The 17,749-nt window shown below is 38.4% G+C and overlaps 1 protein-coding gene across 1 annotated transcript in view; it reads right to left on the reverse strand.

The window, feature by feature from the left end:
- Positions 1-11,083: 11,083 nt before the first annotated feature.
- ACYP2 (acylphosphatase 2) overlaps positions 11,084-17,749 on the reverse strand; it is a gene marked incomplete at both ends in the record, with an annotated part of 127,003 nt that continues 120,337 nt past the window's right edge. Inside the window, one exon of the mRNA XM_084235681.1 lies at positions 11,084-11,198. Coding sequence (XP_084091807.1) covers positions 11,084-11,198 — 115 coding nt within the window. The remainder of the gene's footprint in view (positions 11,199-17,749) is intronic.

The following is a 17,749-nucleotide window of genomic DNA, read 5'->3' on the forward strand; positions in this document are numbered from 1 at the left end:
AGTCAGAAGCGCGGGAGGGTGAGAGAATTAACCAGAGCCAGAGTGGGGAGCAGAGCAGGCAGAAGGACCGTGGTACACTGCTGAGGGGAGCAGCGGGTGTGGCAGAACAGGGATGATCTAACCGGTGCTGCAGAGGCTGCAGGCAGCTTCACAGCCCAGCTCTCAACCGCTGCACTACTGGGGAGGCCCTGTGGTGCATTTTTTGGGGTAAATTTTAAGAGTAATTTTTTTCCTGTTTATTGATCTTTCAGGGACGAGACCTCAGTTATACTGTGGCATCTGCCAGTGTACAGGAGGGTCCCTCTTAGGTCCACAGCCTCAGAATGGTTGATCTACCCTACTCCAGCATTTTGTTGTTATTTTACTATGAGGTTTCTAAGAGTCTTAAAATGTTTTAACTTATGGAATCCACCCTATATATGAAAGGATTTAGGAAATAATTTGTAAAGTAAAAGTAATTATAAAGTGAATATTTTTTTTTTATAAATTTTATTGTTATATTCCCCATACAATTGCAGCCCCCCCATTCAGACCCCAATCCCTCCCCTCCCGCCCCCGCCACCCTAAAAGTGTCTCTGGTTCATAGTTTTTTGTTGATTTTGATTTTCACTTTCTTATATTCATTTTCCTGGTCCCTTATTTAAGTTTTCTAGATTCCTGCTATGAGTGAGACCATCCGGTATTTTTCTTTTCTTTTTGGCTTATTTCGCTGAGCATGATCCCTTCCAGCGCCATCCATGTTGCTGCAAATTGCATGTGTTTATCTTTTTTGAATGCTGAGTAATATTCCATGGTATATATGTACCACATCTTCTTGATCCAGTCATCTATTTTTGGGCATTTGGGTTGTTTCCAAAGCTTAGCTATTGTAAACAGTGCTGCTATAAACATAGGGGTGCAGGTGTTCTTTGGAATTGATGTTTCTGTGTCCTTTGGGTAAATACCTAGGAGTGGAATTGCTGGATCATATGGAAGCTCTATGTTTAGTAGGTCCAGAAATCTCCACACAGCTTTCCACAGTGGTTGGACCAGTTTGCACTCCCACCAACAGTGCAGAAGAGTTCCGTTTTCTCCACACCCTCGCCAACATTTGTTGTTGCTAGTTTTTTTAATATGTGCCATTCTCACTGGTGTGAGATGGTATCTCATGGTAGTTTTGATTTGCATTTCCCTGATGACAAGTGATGTTGAACATTTTTTCATATGCCTGTTGGCCATTTGCATTTCCTCTTCAGAGAAGTTTCTTTTTAGGTCTTCTGCCCATTTTTTGACTGGATTATTTTCTTTGTTGTTGTTGAGTCTCATCAGCTCTTTGCAGATTTTTGTGATCAGTCCTTTATCATTAGTGTTGGGTGCAAAAATGTTCTCCCAGTCGGTGGGGTTTCTCTTTGTTTTTGTTATTGTCTCTTTTGCTGTGCAAAAGCTCTTTAATTTGATGTAGTCCCAGCTGTTTATCTTTGCCTTCACTATCACTGCTTTGGGTGATGTGTCTGTAAAGATGTCTTTGATGTGCAAATCACGTAGTGTTTTGCCTATATTTCCTTCTATATATTTTATGATTTCAGGTCTTATGTCTAGTTCTTTAATCCATTTTGAGTTGATTTTTGTGTATGGTGTGAGGTAGTGGTCAAGCTTCATTCTTTTGCATGTAGCGACCCAGTTTTCCCAGCACCATTTATTGAACAAACTTTCTTTGCTCCAATGCATAGTCTTTGCTCCTTTGTCAAAGATTAGTTGACCATAAATCTGTGGGTTTATTTCTGGATTTTCTATTCGATTCCATTGGTCTGTATGTCTGTTCTTGTTCCAATACCATGCAGTTTTGATGATTATGGCTTTGTAGTATAGTTTGAAGTCTGGGCGTGTGATGCCTCCATTCCCTTCTTTTTTTTTTCAGGAGAGCTTTGGCTATTCGGGGTTTTTTGTGGTTCCATATGAATTTCATCAATAATTGTTCTATTTCTTTGAAGAATGACATTGAAATTTTGATTGGAATAGCATTGAATCTGTATATTGCTTTTGGAAGGATGGCCATTTTAATAATGTTTATTCTTCCAATCCATGAGCAGGGGATGTCTCTCTATTTCTTTGTGTCTTCTTCTATTTCTTTTAACAGTGTTTTATAGTTTTCTTTGTATAGGTACTTTACCTCTTTTGTTAGATTTATTCCCAAATATTTGATTTTTTTTGTTTCAATAACAAAAGGGATGGTTTTTTTGATTTCTTCTTCTTCAGATTTATTGTTTGTGTATAGGAAGGCTACTGACTTTTGCGTGTTGATTTTGTATCCTGCCACTTTACTGAACTGATTGATGAGTTGAATTAGCTTTTCTGTGGAGTTTTTGGGGTTCTCTATGTATAATATCATATCGTCTGCAAATAGTGATAGTTTGACTTCTTCTTTTCCTATTTGGATTCCTTGGATGTCTTTCTCTTGTCTTATTGCCCTGGCTAGGACTTCCAGTATTATATTGAAAAGCAGTGGTGAGAGTGGACATCCTTGTCTTGTTCCAGATCTTAATGGAATTGCTTTCAGCTTTTCACCATTGAGAATGATACTGGCTGTTGGCTTGTCATAGATGGCCTTTATGATGTTGAGGTATGTTCCTTGTATCCCAAGAATTTCAAGGGCTTTTATCATGAATGGATGTTGCACTTTGTCGAAAGCTTTCTCAGCATCTATTGATATTATCATATGGTTTTTATATTTCTTTTTGTTGATGTGTTGGATAACGTTGATTGATTTTCGGATGTTAAACCATCCTTGTGTCCCTGGAATTAATCCTACTTGGTCGTGGTGAATTATCTTATGTATACATTGTTGGATTCTGATAGCTAAAATTTTATTGAGGATTTTTGCATCAGTGTTCATTAAGGAGATTGGCCTGTAGTTTTCCTTTTTTGTGTTGTCCTTGTTCGGTTTTGGTATTAGTGTAAAGTTGGCTTCATAAAACGTGTTTGGTATTGTTCCTTCCTTCTCAATTTTTTGGAAGAGTTTGTGAAGGATAGGCACTAATTCGTCTCTGAATGTTTGGTAGAATTCATTTGTAAATCCATCAGGTCCTGGGCTTTTGTTTTTGGGGAGGTTTTTGATTACCATTTCAATTTCGCTAATTGTAATTGGTCTGTTTAGGTGTTCTATTTCTTCTTTATCTAGCTTTCGGTGATTGTAGAGTTGTAGGAATTTGTCCATCTCCTCTAGATTGTTAAACTTGTTTCCATATAACTGTTCATAGTAGTTACTGATTATTCTTTTGATTTCTGCTGTGTCCGTTGTGATTTCTCCTCTTTCATTGATGATCCTGTTTATTTGTGCTTTCTCCCTTTTTTCCTTTGTGAGCCTGGCTAGGGGTTTGTCTATTTTATTGATTTTTTCAAAGAACCAGCTCTTGGTTTCATTGATCTTTTGGATTGTTTTTTTAGTTTCAATTTCATTTATTTCTGCTTTGGTTTTTATTATTTCTTTTCTTCTACTGGTTTTGGGGTTTTTTTGTTGTTCTTTTTCTAGATCTTTGAGCTTCGAGATTAGGTTGTTTCTTTGAGTTCTTTCTTGTTTCTTGATGTGAGCTTCTATTGCTATATATTTTTCTATTATTACTGCTTTTGCTGCATCCCATACATTTAGGATATTGGTGTCCTCCTTGTCGTTCAATTCAAAAAATTTTTTAATTTCTTCTTTGATCTCCTCATTAGTCCAATGGTCTTCCAGTAGTGTGGTTTTATTAATCTCCATGAGGTAGGAAAGTTCCTTGCCTTCTTTTTATGGTTTATTTCTAGTTTGATGCCTTCATGGTCAGAAAAGATGGTTGATATGATTTCAATCTTGGTGTATCTGTTGATGTTTGTCTTGTGCCCCAGTATGTGATCGATCCTGGAGAATGATCCGTGTGCGCTTGAGAAAAATGTGTACTCCATTTTTTTGGGGTTTAGTGTTCTATAGATGTCTGTTAAGCCCAATTGCTCTAGGTCCTTATTTAGAGCTTTGGTTTCTTTACTTATTTTTTGTCTCGTTGATCTATCCATTGTTGATAGTGGTGTGTTGAAGTCTCCCACTACGTATGTGTTTTCTCTGATGTCTGTTTTCAGAGAGGACAACAGTTGTCTGATATATTTTGGTGCTCCTTCGTTTGGTGAGTATATGTTAATGAGTGTTATATCTTCTTGAAGTATTGTCCCCTTGATCATAATGTAGTGACCATTGGGGTCTCTTTTTATCTTTTTGAGTTTGAAATCTGTTTTATCTGATATAAGTATAGCTGTTCCTGCTTTCTTTTTTGGTCCATTTGCTTGTAGGATTGTTTTCCATCCTTTAACTTTGAACCTATTTTTATCTTTTGTAGCTAAATGTGTTTCCTGGAGACAGCAAAAGGTTGGGTTTTGTTTCTTAATCCAGGCTGCAACTCTGTGTCTTTTTATTGAAGAGATTAGTCCATTTACATTTAGAGTTAATATTGATATGTTAACATCTGTATTTGCCATTGTGTTTGTCTTTCCTTTGATTTTATTTATTCTTTTAATAACTTTTTTTTTTTTTTTTGGCCTTCTTTCATTGTTATTCGTCCCTCTGAGGTTCTGGCTTTAGGACTCCTTGTAGTATTTTTTGGAGTGGGGGTTTAGTTGCAATGAAATTCCGGAGTTTCTGTTTGTCTGGGAAGGTCCATATTCTTTCTTCAAAGAGGAAGGAAAGCTTTGCGGGATAGAGTATTCTTGGTTGGCATCTGTTTTCTTGGAGTCTGTTGACTATGTCCCTCCACTCTCTCCTTGCCCGTAGTGTTTCTTCGGAGAAGTCTGATGTCAGCCTGATTGGTTTTCCTTTGAATGTTATCTGTTTCTTCCCTCTTGCCAGCTTCATTATTTTTTCCTTGTCCTGGATTCTTGGGAGCTTTACTATTATGTGTCTTGCTGTATTTTTCCTTTCGTCGTGGAAGTTTGGTGTTCTTCTTGCTTCTTGTATATCAATTTTCAGCTCCTTCTTCACATTTGGGAAGTTCTCTTCAATTATCTCTTTGAATATTTTCTCTGTTCCTACATCTCTCTCCTCTCCTTCTGGTATTCCTATAACTCTTATATTTCCTTTCCTCATGGAGTCAGATAGTTCCCGAAGTCTTTCCTCGTTCTTTTTCCTTCGTACTTCTCTTTCCTTTTCTGTTTTGGTTCTTTTTATTTCTGTGTCTTCAAGATTACTTATTCGTTCTTCCATTTCATCTATTCTGCTTTCATTGCTTTTCCCAGAATTCTTTAGTTCTTCCATTAATTCTTTGATCTCCTGCATTTCTTTTACTTCCCTCTTTAGGGACTCAATTTCTTTCTTCTGACCATTGTTTTCCCTCTCTAGGGACTCAATTGCATTCTTCTGATCGTTGATTATTTTTCCCTTATCATTGTTTTCCTTTATGACTTCTGTCAGTTTTTTAATCACGGCAATTTTAAATTCTCTTTCTGGAAGGCTCAGAAATTCTTCCAAGTTATTGTCGTTGCAATCTGGGGGCTGGTTTTCTTTTTGTGGTGTGCTTTTTCTCTGGAGAGTTGCTAGGTTGCGTGTGGTTCTTCTCCTCCCTACTGTCTGTTTTCTAATTTGCCGTATGCTTTGGGACACTGTGTTGTTGGGACTGGCCGGCATCTTGGGTGGGCTTCTCTGCTCCCCTCTGGTTCCTCCAGGAGTCATCTGTCAGTTTCAAGCAGTCTTTACTGGAGAAAGGTCCCTGTTCTAAAATGCCGATGTGGGGACACACTCCCCTGTGAGCCTGGTCTGCCCCGGCGGTGGGTTCCTGCTCCCCCTCTGGGCTTGGACTGCAGGCCAGACGGGGTCTGGTGTGGGCGAACTTCCCCCGCTCACCTCTGGCTCCTGAGGAAGCCTTCTGCAGGTAGTCTTTACTGAAGAAATGTCCCTGTTCTAAAATGGTGATGTGGGACACACTCCCTGTGCGTCTGGTCTCAGGCACACTCTTCTGCGCGCCTGGTCTGCCCCGGCTGTGGGTGCTCGCTCTCCCTGTGGGCTCAGACTACTTGATCGGAAGGGGCCCAGTGTGGGCTAACTCCCCAGCTGGCCACTAGCTCCTTCAGGAGCCTCTGCTGGCTTCAAGTCGCTAGGTGGCGCCAGAGATCTCTCCTAGAGCCCTTGGGGAGCTGATTTTCCACCCCGTGGGACAGGGAGCAGAGCGGGGATGGTAGGGTACACCTCAACGGCTTTGGGGTGCTGTGTCTGCCTTGTGCCCCACCGTCGTGGGGAACCCACGCCCCTAATTTCGTGCCCCGGGTCTCAGTTCCAAAGCCCTCAGTTCCAGGACGCGGGCTGTAGCCCAGATCAGTGGCGCGGGAATGGCGCCTTTTGAATCCCGCTTCCCTGCCTGGGCGCCTTGTTCCTGCTCACTCAGGGAGGGCCTCTGCAGTCTCCCCGCAAGCCTAGGTCGCAGGCGCGGGGACCTGGGCAGCTGAGATCCGATCTGGATCAGCGCACCGCTTTCCGCGCAAGCTTACCGGGTGGCCGGGGCTGTGTGCTGGTGCTGGTCTCCTCCTGGGGGGCGGGGCTCTCTTTAATGGCGCCTGGAGCTCACCTCCATGGCGGATCCTGCAGGGTTCTCCACAGCTCCCATTCACGGGGTGTGGTGGCTGAAATAGTTCCTTTCCACTCACAGTCCCACTTGCTGCGTCCGTTTTTCTTGTTGGCCGTTTTGGTTTGTTGTTTCCCTCCTCTCTGCCGGTCGGAGAGTGCCGCCTTTGTGGGCGGGGGAGGGGAGCAGGGTTCTGCGCTTCCCTCCCTTCTGGTCCTCTTTTATGGCAACTTTCTTCTTCGGGCAGTTTGCTGGAGTCGTCCGTTTATCTTCCGTGTCCCAGTTCTCACTGGGACCTGCCGCTTTTCCTCCCTATTAACTTTTTTTAATGGGAGATCTTACTCGCAGCGTCTCCTTGCCGCCATGTTGCTCCGCCCTCTCCTAAAGTGAATACTTTTGAAGCTAACGTACCTCTGCTGCTATGCTTTCAGCAAAGAGATTATCCAATATACTACTCCCAGTGTCCCTTCTCCAATGTGCTAAGACTGAGGAGTTACCCCAGTCAATGGAGAAGAGTGGGAGGTGGGATCAGAGAAGAGGATTATACCTTCTTTGCTACCTCAGAAAATAGTACCAGAGTAGCTGAACAATTTATGCTCCATTTTTTTCCTGGTTAATGTACATGCTGCATCTCAAAAGTAATGGTCATGCCCATTTCCTGGTTAAACACTGTAGGCAAGTTTTTAATCCAAATAAGACTACACTGAATTCAGTCAATCTTCTGCCTTGATGTTTGCTAATGATCCAAATGACTGACTATAATCCTTGCATTTTAGAATTGTTTTGAGTTGTCTTTATTTTTTTTTCTTTCCATAATGCTTTCCAAAGGATGTTTTACAGAGAAACCTAATGTGTGAAAAACAGGAGAGATGGGACCCACATCTTGAAAGGCCTCTAGATTGCTACATTCTGAAAAAATTACTGATGCAGTCAACTTCTTGACTTCATCATTGAGGGCACCTAGCCATAAAACTAATTAATGGATTACCTGGGCCCAGGATGCAGGGCTTCTAATTCCTATACCAGAATATTTTCGACTAGAGCATGCTGCCTTTTTTCAGGTTCTGAAACTAGTTCTGGGTATGAAAATCTTTTCTTTTATTCAAGTGGTAAATACTCTTTGAAATCTATATTAATAGAGGCTAGGAGAGTGATTATAAAAATATATTTGTGGATTATATACTTTCAAATACAAGCTAATTTTTGGAAGTGAATTCTGATTATCTGTTGTCTCTATGAATTTTAATATATCTACTTATGAAAAATTCTTTTGGTAGACAAATTTGAAAATATTTGGTCAAAACATGGTAACCAACTTCCAGCAAGTCAGATATGTGTGTTTTTATATGTCTACCCCCACATGCTAACTCACTCCTTTGGGGCTTCTTTTCTCTCTAACATAAGAACCTACTTTTGAATTATATTCTTCAGGATGGAGGGTAGTTCTCTGCACTCAGAGATTCCCAGAGTCAGATGAAACTTGGATTTCTTCTTCTCAACCTCAGAAGCCCACACCCTTCCTAATGAAAATATCTCTTGTCTCCTTCACACCCATTTGTTCTCTGTACCCATTTGTAAAGAGTCAGTCTTTTACTTTTCCTTCCAGCCAGAAAGATTCTATTGAGTTTTACTTTTTGAATTAGCCTTTTAAAAAGAGTTATTTTATATAAATATGGAAAATAATCATTCAATACCCCCTCCCAATTCTGATGTTGTTTCTTGAGGGGAGGGGAATAGGTATGCAGAGGGTTGAGACTCCTGGTTGATAGTCACTAAAGGAGATAAACATCTTTGCTTAATTTTTTTCTTTGCCTTAAAAATTTCTTATTCTAATTCTATCAAGGTTTGTTATTATCTAAAACATAATACCTAAATTTAAAATTCTTTCTGTAAGCTTATGTTATCTGGTCTCTATAACACATTTTTTGTATTTCTTTACCTTTATTTCTCTTGTTTGCTATCCATTCATGAACACCCATTTTTAAATCAATTTCTACATTTTCTACCCAGTAATAGAATTTAGTTATTTCCTAATCATTAAGCAACCTTGATTAGTATAATTTATTTTGTGCAGGTAGAAGATTGTGCCAGCAAAGTATGATTTTCTTAGAGTTATGAAAGGGATAATCAAGGATATTGGGGTAATAAAAAGTGAGGTATCATTTTTAAAAAGATTTATGCATACAACAACTGGGGTAGAGGCCAGAGGTATGGGAGGTGAGAGGATTCACCAGAGACAGAATGGGGAGCAGAACAGATGGACTGACTGAAATACACTGCTGAGGGAAGCAGCGGGCGAGTCAGGAGCTCCCTGGCCAGGGATTGAACTCGTGCTGCAGTGGCTGTGGCTAGCTTCATAGTTTGCATCTTAACCCCTTGCGCCACCAGGGAGGCCCAGAAGTGTCATTTTTGAGACCATATTTTCCTAAAATCATCCAGCCTTTCTATGTGTAAAGAGATTCTGGCTTTATTTTTCAAATGTAATTGTATGAGAGAGATATATTTTATTTTCTCTAAGTCAAATTGACCTACTTCAAGTCAGATACTATCTGGGAGGTGGGAAATTAAATTAAGTCATCCCTGGTGCTTTGCGCCCTCTCCCAGGAGAACCATTTTAGTGTTCAGGCAGGGAGAACATTGAGGAAAAACTTGCCTTGTCCCCAGTCCATACCATTTGCCATGATAGTAATCCAAGCCACTACATCTCTTGTAATCAAGATGCTGTGCAGCATTTTTGGGGACAGCAATCTAACTAGGCTGGGAGCCCCTGGTGCAGGATCCAGTTCCTCCAGGTTTACCACATCTGCTTCTGGATAGGTACCATGGGTCCCTCTCTAAGGGATTCCACAGCCAGTGGTTCCTTTCCAAAGTGCTGGATAATCCCAATGTCCCCTTGTCTCTTGCTACTTCTACTTCTTATTTACCCACTAGGCAAAAAGAATTCACAAATGCCATCCATTTAACCTTGGAAGAAAAGTTGTCTTAGGGTATCTGGCATGAAAAGTCTCCCTGAGATAAGGGAACACAAGACTTGTATACTCTTTTTTTCCCCCCTTTTGATTTATTACTCAAAAAAGCTTCATTTTTTAAATTTATTGTCTACCTTCCTGAACTAGGAGTGGGGAAGTTTAAGGTGAGCAAAACTCAAATGAATATCACAATAGATTCTCTTGCATATTTGACACATAATACTTAAAAAATGACAATATTAAAATAATAGGAACTGTTGTTATTCCTTTATTTCACGTATATTGGAAAGCTAAATCTTTGTCATTCCCTAATATTGTGAGATCTTAATATATATTTGATATCAACATTATCATTTCCCATAGTTAACCTTTCAATTGAACAAAATCAGCCACCGTCTCTTTCTTCAGCTTTAACCTTGCAGCAGGTAGGAGTGAGGCCCTAATTCTTTCTCCATGCTATGGAGAGTAGCAAAGGATATTTCTAACATAGTAGAATGGTAGTTTCAACCTATGTGCCCAAGGGTTTGGAAATTGTCCAAGAAGGCCAAAATGCAAGGGGGGAAGGTCAGACCAGGTATGCAGGGTTCCAGGAGCTCCAAACCCTATTCCAAACATAGTACTTGTACTTTTTAATTTTCACTTATTTTATGTATTCAATTTCATGTAAAATGTTGTTTTAATGAAGGACTCAATTGTTATAAAAATCTACAAATCATTAAAAGATATATATAATACCTACAATATTTGAAATTCCCTGGTATGTTGAGTTAAAGGTCTTCCTTTCTCCATAGTATAATTCTATGGTATACAAATGAGCCTTCCCCTTAAAATTGTCTGTTTCTTAATTATCATTTATGTGTGAAAATCTCCAAATGATAGGGCAGGTATGTGGGATAATGAGTTATTTAGATTCTCAGTTTCTTTTTTGATTAACTGGAAATCTGTCATGGGCAGTTGCTGATACAAATCTGGCTCCTTGCCAGATGAAGACTGTGGGTCCTTATCGGTCACCATCACTCATCTGTTCACTATACAGAATGATACAGTGTATAGAAAGCATTAAGTTTCTCCAATGTAAGTGCTGGATCATGTTATTATTTAACCAGAACTCAAAACTCTATTGTGATTAAACTGCTCACTATATATATTTATATCTAACCACTGTTTTTTCTTGTTGTTATTGTTAATAAATTACTCAACTATAATAAATTATTCAGAAGATTTTAGAATTCAATGCAGACAACATACCTAACAATAATTTTTAATTAATAAATCAATGACATACCCTTATTTTACATTCTTGTTTGTTTTTTCACAATATTAACTTTATCTTATGGCAAGCTAAATAACATACATGCTATAATTTTCATTAGAACTCAAGATTTCATGAGACAAGCTTAAAATATTCGATGAATTATGTGGTAATGACAATTTTTATTTTAGAATACTGTTTTTTTCTTGTTAAAAACATACTTAAATAAAACTATTTCATTATCAGTCTATAGACTAAGGAATAATAGTGTATTTTCTACAACCATAAGCATTCCAGTGTCTGTTTCTCTTCTAATACCGAATACTAAAATTAGAGTAATCAAGTTTAGAGATGGTTTTTTCATTGGAAAAGTCCGCACGGTCAATTCGAGAACTGGGGCTCCCCACTTTGCTCAGCCAGGACTTCCTACAAAAAACAAATACATAAATAAATTAGCATATAAAACACATCTGGACTAGGTAAAAATGAACCCATAACAGTATTAACAGGAGACTACTGTTACTAAGTAACTTTTGTAAATAATATGATACTTAAAAATATTTTTTCATATAATGACATATATAAAGAATACCAGAGTTTTATAACTATGGGGAGCAAGTTAATGATAAATTAAGCACTGTAATCTCCTGATTATTTGATATTAGGTTATTTCCCCCTTTAAAACATAGATGTATGAATCTATACCCCTAAATCATACATGGTGTAGTAAAACAATACTACCTCAATTAAAAAAAATGAAGTTCCAGTTGAGTCTCATCAGCTCTTTGTAGATTTTTGTGATCAGTCCTTTATCATTAGTGTTGTGTGCAAAAAATTTCTCCCAGTCGGTGGGGTTTCTCTTTGTTTTGGTTATTGTCTCTTTTGCTGTGCAGAAGCTCTTTAATTTGATGTAGTTTATCTTTGCTGTTTACCTTTGACTTTACTATCACTGCTTTGGGCGATGTGTCTGTAAAGATGTCTTTATGGTGCATGTCATGTAGTGTTTTGCCTATATTTCCTTCTATCTATTTTATGGTTTCAGGTCTTATGTCTAGTTCTTTAATCCATTTTGATTTGGTTTTTGTGTGTAGTGTGAGGTAGTAGTCAAGCTTCATTCTTTTGCATGTAGTGACCCAGTTTTCCCAGCATCATTTATTGAACAAACTTTCTTTGCTCCAGTGAATATTCTTTGCTCCTTTGTCAAAGATTAGTTGACCATAAATCTGTGGGTTTATTTCTGGATTTTCTATTCAGTTCCTTTGGTCCATGTGTCTGTTCTGGTTCCAATTCCATGCAGTTTTGATGACTATGGCTTTGTAGTATAGTTTGAAGTGGGAGTGTGATGCCTCCATTCCCTTCTTTTTTTTTCAGGAGAGCTTTGGCTAATCACAAAAATCTATAAAGAGCTGATGAGACTTAACAAAAACCAAGAAAATAATCCAGTCAAAAAATGGGCAGAAGAGCTAAAAAGAAACTTCACTGAAGAGGAAATACAAATGGCCACCAGGAATATGAAAAAATGTTCAACATCACTTGTAATCAGGGAAATGCAAATCAAAACTACAATGAGATACCATCTTACACCAGTGAGAATGGCACATAATAAAAAAAACTAGCAACAACAAATGTTGGCAAAGTTGTGGAGATAAAGGAACTCTCCTGCACTGTTGGTGGGAGTGCAAACTGGTCCAACCACTATGGAGAGCTGTGTGGAGATTTCTTGACCTACTAAACATAGTGCTTCCATATGATCCAGCAATTCCACTCCTAGGTATTTATCCAAAGGACACAGAAACATCAATTCCAAAGAGCACCTGCACCCCTATGTTTATAGCAGCACTATTTACAATAGCTAAGCTTTGGAAACAACCCAAATGCCCAAAAATAGATGACTGGATCCAGAAGATGTGGTACATATACACAATGGAATATTACTGAGCAATCAAAAAAGAAAACACATGCAATTTGCAGCAACATGGATGGAGCTGGAAGGGATCATGCTCAGTGAAATAAGCCAGAAAGAAAAAGAAAAATACCAATGGTCTCACTCATAGCAGGAATTTAGAAAACTTAAATAAGAGACCAGGAAAAAGACTAATCAATACAAAGTAAAAATCAGAATCAACAAGCAACAGTAAACCAGAGACACATAATGGTGGGGGGGGGTAGGGAAGGGGCACGGAGAGGAAGGACTAGAGTCAAAATAAGGATAAGGAGGGGCACAATTGTATGGGGAATATAACCATAATGAAAATGCATACATTGTGCAAAGATGAAAATGATATAAGAATTATATAAAATAAAGTATTAAAAAATGAAGTTCCAGGCTTTGAAAAAGAAATAAAACACCTAAGACCATTAATACCTAGGTCTTATACAGGAAGAATTCAGCAATAAGTATTTTATGTATATGTGGAGAGGATGATATAGAGAGATATGAAATAATTAAATGTAATTTTCCATAAACATTAAAATAAAATTAGATTTATTTGGGAGAGGAGATGAACATTTTTACTTATTTAAATATCAATTATTACCACATTTATTAACAAAGTAACTACAGGCCTATTCTAGATACTGGAATAAATATGTAAATACACAAAACAGGGCTCCTTCCCTCAGTAATCTACAATCTAATGAAAACAGCTGTAGAGTAATAAAAATAGCTGTAATATAAGGTGTAACATAATGTGTACCATGACTTATATAAATGAAAGAAGAGTTAACTTCTGGCCAAGGTGCATCCTTGTGGAGTGCATCTGGACAGAGATATCTTTGTGATAGCAATGACATCTGAACTAAGTTTTGAATAAAATATTATGAATTTTTTAAATCTTATAAACTAAGAAACATAGCAAAAATACTGTGGTAACTAATTAAAAATATCCAAAAATAATGTCTTGAGCAAAGTCAAAAACAACACACTGGATAACTTAGTTGCTATATAAAGAGCACTTAAAAATCAATATATAAACCAGCCGTAGGATTGAGTGTTCAGTGTACTAAGAGGTCAGATGACCATCAGACATGGTCCATTAACACATGGCCCATGTATCTCATAGACATAGTAAAATAGAACTTTCAGATTATGAAAATGGAAGATTGAAAGGATGCCTTTAGAAACTGTCCACAAGAAGCTGGCTGCATTAGGACTAAAGGACCCAAGGGCATGCAGTGAAATGTGGAGACACATGGGTGGCTTTTCAAACAATGACTCCTTTGTTGTTATGTAATTAAAGGATTCACATGAGAGAGTTGCTGATTTTGTGTTTAACTGTGGGTGCTGAATATTATGTGGAGCCCCAGGATAAAGATAAAGAGCATCACTTGAAGGTAATGAGCAACTTAGTGGCTTCTTAATTCATAAAAAAGAAAATTTCTTTGCTGTAGCCTTCTCTTCTGCATGTTTCTCCCTTAAAGAATATTAGCAAGATTTAATAAAATAAGAAAACGTGCTAGGAAAAAAAAATCAGTGTGTAAAATGATGGTCATATAATAGAAAAATGGATAGAGAACATAAGCAGATAAAAAGATATACATGGCCATTAAATATGAAAACATTCTCACTCTTACACATAATGGAAAAAAATAAAGCAAAAATGAGACACCATCTGGAGATTTGGCAAAGATTTGCATGTTTGATGATTTCTAGTAGTGGAGTTAGAGTATAGGCAATTTTCTGCATTGTTGATGGGAATGCAAACTTTTTAAAAGGGAATGCCCTTTTAAGAAGGTAACTTGGTACTACCCAAATGATTTTTCAATGACCATGTCTTACAGACATACCCTCATAAAGAGGGTAGCCACAGGCAGAGACCCTGAGCTGGAGGCTAGCATACAGGAAGTTGATGAGGTATGCTCTTTGGTTTAGCAACCATAAGAAGCCAGGAGTAGACTGAGGAAGAAGCTGGGCAGAATGCAGCCTCAATGAGGACCTCAGCCAATGCACAAGGTGAGAAAGTCTGGGTCTTCATGTCCTCCACATAACAGTCAGAGAGCTGCCCAGAGAAGGATGAATGACCTTTGGTGAAGTGGCTCCTTGTGCTGAGACAGTTTCTGAAGAGGGCTGATGAGTGGGGACCACTTCCCACTCATTTCCTGAAAGGGAATCTCAGTGGCCATCAAAGTACCTCCTACACATTTTCTCACATGCCGGCAAAGGGAGTGGACTCAGGATGCAGCACACAGGAGGGCTAACTGGTAGACAAGGCCCTGGGACAGATTGCAAAGAACAGAATCCTGAGGTCAGTAGACTCATTCTGTATAGAAAAGCCATACAACTGAGGACACATCTTCTCTGCATAGAAAAGACAACAGGTTAAAACAACATATATAGAGAGCAATTAGATCTGAAGAGGATTTCATATGAGATAGCCTCTGGTGAATTAAGAGGTAAGGTAACTTACTGAGGATTAGGGAGATGAGACAGAAATTAGAGATTATTTGTGAAATCCTCTTCAGATCCAATTGCTCTCCATATATGTTGTTTAAACTATTGTCTTTTCTGTACAGAGAAATGCAATGGAACAAGGATAGTGTTCAACCATTGGTGCTAGGAAAACTGGACTGCTATATACAAAAGAATGAAACTAGACTAGTACCTTAGGCCATGCACAAAACACAACTCAAAATGGATGAAAGAATTGAACATAAGACCTGAAATCATAAAATATATAGAAGAAAATATAGGCAAAACATTACATGACATACATCTCAGTAACATCTTTAAAGACTCATCCCCCAAAGCAAAGAAAGTGAAGGAAAAGATAAACAACTGGGATTACATCAAACTAAAATGCTTTTGTACAGCAAAAGAGATATTAACCAAAGCAAAGAGACACCCTACTGATTGGGAGAAAATTTTGCACACAATACAACTGATAAGGGACTGATCACAAAGATCTACAAAGAGCTCACACGACTCAACAAAAACAAAGTAAACAATCCAGTCAAAAAAAATGGGCAGTAGAGTTAAAAATACACTTCTCCAAAGAGGAAATGCAAATGGCCAACAGGTATATAAAAATATGTTCAACATCACTTATCATCAGGGAAATCAAAACCACAATGAGACAGTACCTTACACCAGTTAGGATGGCACATATTAAACTAGCAACAACAAATGTTGGTGAGGATGTAGAGAAAAAGGAACGCTACAGCACTGCTGGTGGGAATAAAAACTGGTCCAACCACTATGGGAAGCTGTGTGAGGGACCCTCAAACTACTAAAAAATGGAGCTACCTTATGACCCAGCAATTCCACTCCTAGGAATCTACCCAAAGGACACAAAAAACACTAATTAAGGATACCTGCACCCCTATGTTTATTGCAACACTATTTACAATAGGTAAGATATGGAAACAAAACAAAAGCCCAAAAATAGATGACTGGATCAAGAAGACGTGGTACATATACACAATGGAATACGACTCAGTGATCCAAAAAGATAAACTCATGCCATTTACAGTGACATGTATAGAGCTGGAAGAGATTATGCTCAGTGAAATAAGTCAGAAGGACAAAGAAAAAAATTGGATGGTTTCACTTATAGGACAAAAATAGGGGAACCAAGGAAGGCATCAGGAAAAAAAACAATAATAAATAAAAAAACAAAATTAGCAGGCAACTATAAATCAGACATTCTGCAAGGGAGGGGGAGGCAGAGGGATCAAAACAGAGGAGGGAAGAGCACAAGGGACTATGGTGATGGCTCAAGGATGAGTTGGTGGTGGGAATTTTATGAGGAATACACCTGAGAGGAGAAAGCAAACAAGCATACATTTTACAAAAATGAACAATGATTAAAAAATATATATTAAATATATAAATAAGTATATATTTTATGTTTATTAAAAAAAGAAATTAGAGATTAAAGAAAGTGGTGAAAAAAGGTATTAATAATTTCCATAAGCATTAACAAAGAATTGCTGAAGAGCAACAAGAGCCCTTGAGGTTAAACTGGATACCAAAGGGCTGCAAATGGGCCTGCTTGTAAGGCCACACACCTCCTTCAAGGCTGTCCTGCCAGCCTGTCCATGCCAATGCAGCCAGGGATTACCACCGAGCGAAAGGCTTCCCAGTGGGGAAGATCCACCTGAGAGGCAGATTCAACAGATGAGAGATGGAAATGTGGGAGACCCCATCCCCCAATGTGAAGTGGACTTTCCTTCGGTAGCTGCAGCACTGTGGTCTAGATTTATGGTGGTGAGTTGAGTAAACCATCACCAGGGAGTCTCTGGTTTTGTCTTTTCTCTTGGACTGGTCAGAGTCTCCAAGGAAGATATGTCTAATATGCTGCACAGAGAGTATAGATTTGGCTGTGTGTGTTATGGGGGTCTGGGAAGGTCAAGGCCTCAACATTCACTGTGTACTGCTCACTGAACTCTCTATTTTCAACACTGCTTCATTTTTTTCAACTGCACCTATAACATCCTACTCAGAGCATCAAATTCTAGTTTCCACCTGAACAGGCCAGGCACCTGCTCCCTAGTGTAGAATCGGGGGTAACTTTATTAAACAGATTTTTAATCAGTCCTGTTTTTTTTGTTTTTGTTTTTTGGCCCCACCTTTCTGCCCACTTCCATTGACCTGAGCCTTGCAGGGGTGTTAATAGATCATTTCTCTGCTTTCTCCATAGCGGGCTTATGATTCAGATCTATAAAACCACCAGCTCATCTGTTTTCTAATTTCCAAAGATTCTGTATTCTTGTATTCTTGTAGATGTTTCAGCTTTTTTTTTTAAAAAAATCCTTTTTTACTGACATGTGGGGTTTAGGAGGGAGTAGAGTCTATGTTCAAAATATAACACCTTTGATACAAAGTATGACTTTATCCTTTGTATTTGTCTTTAATCCATGTGGATTTCATTAAATGAAAAAAATCTTAATTTTGAATAGTTAGACATTTTCCCATCACAATTTTTGTCACATAATAAGTATATATTTTTCTGAATCTTTTTCTAGATGTGGCTTGATAT

Source organism: Talpa europaea (genome assembly GCF_964194135.1).
Source record: "Talpa europaea genome assembly, chromosome: 6".
In the NCBI taxonomy this organism is placed as follows: Eukaryota; Metazoa; Chordata; class Mammalia; order Eulipotyphla; family Talpidae; genus Talpa; species Talpa europaea.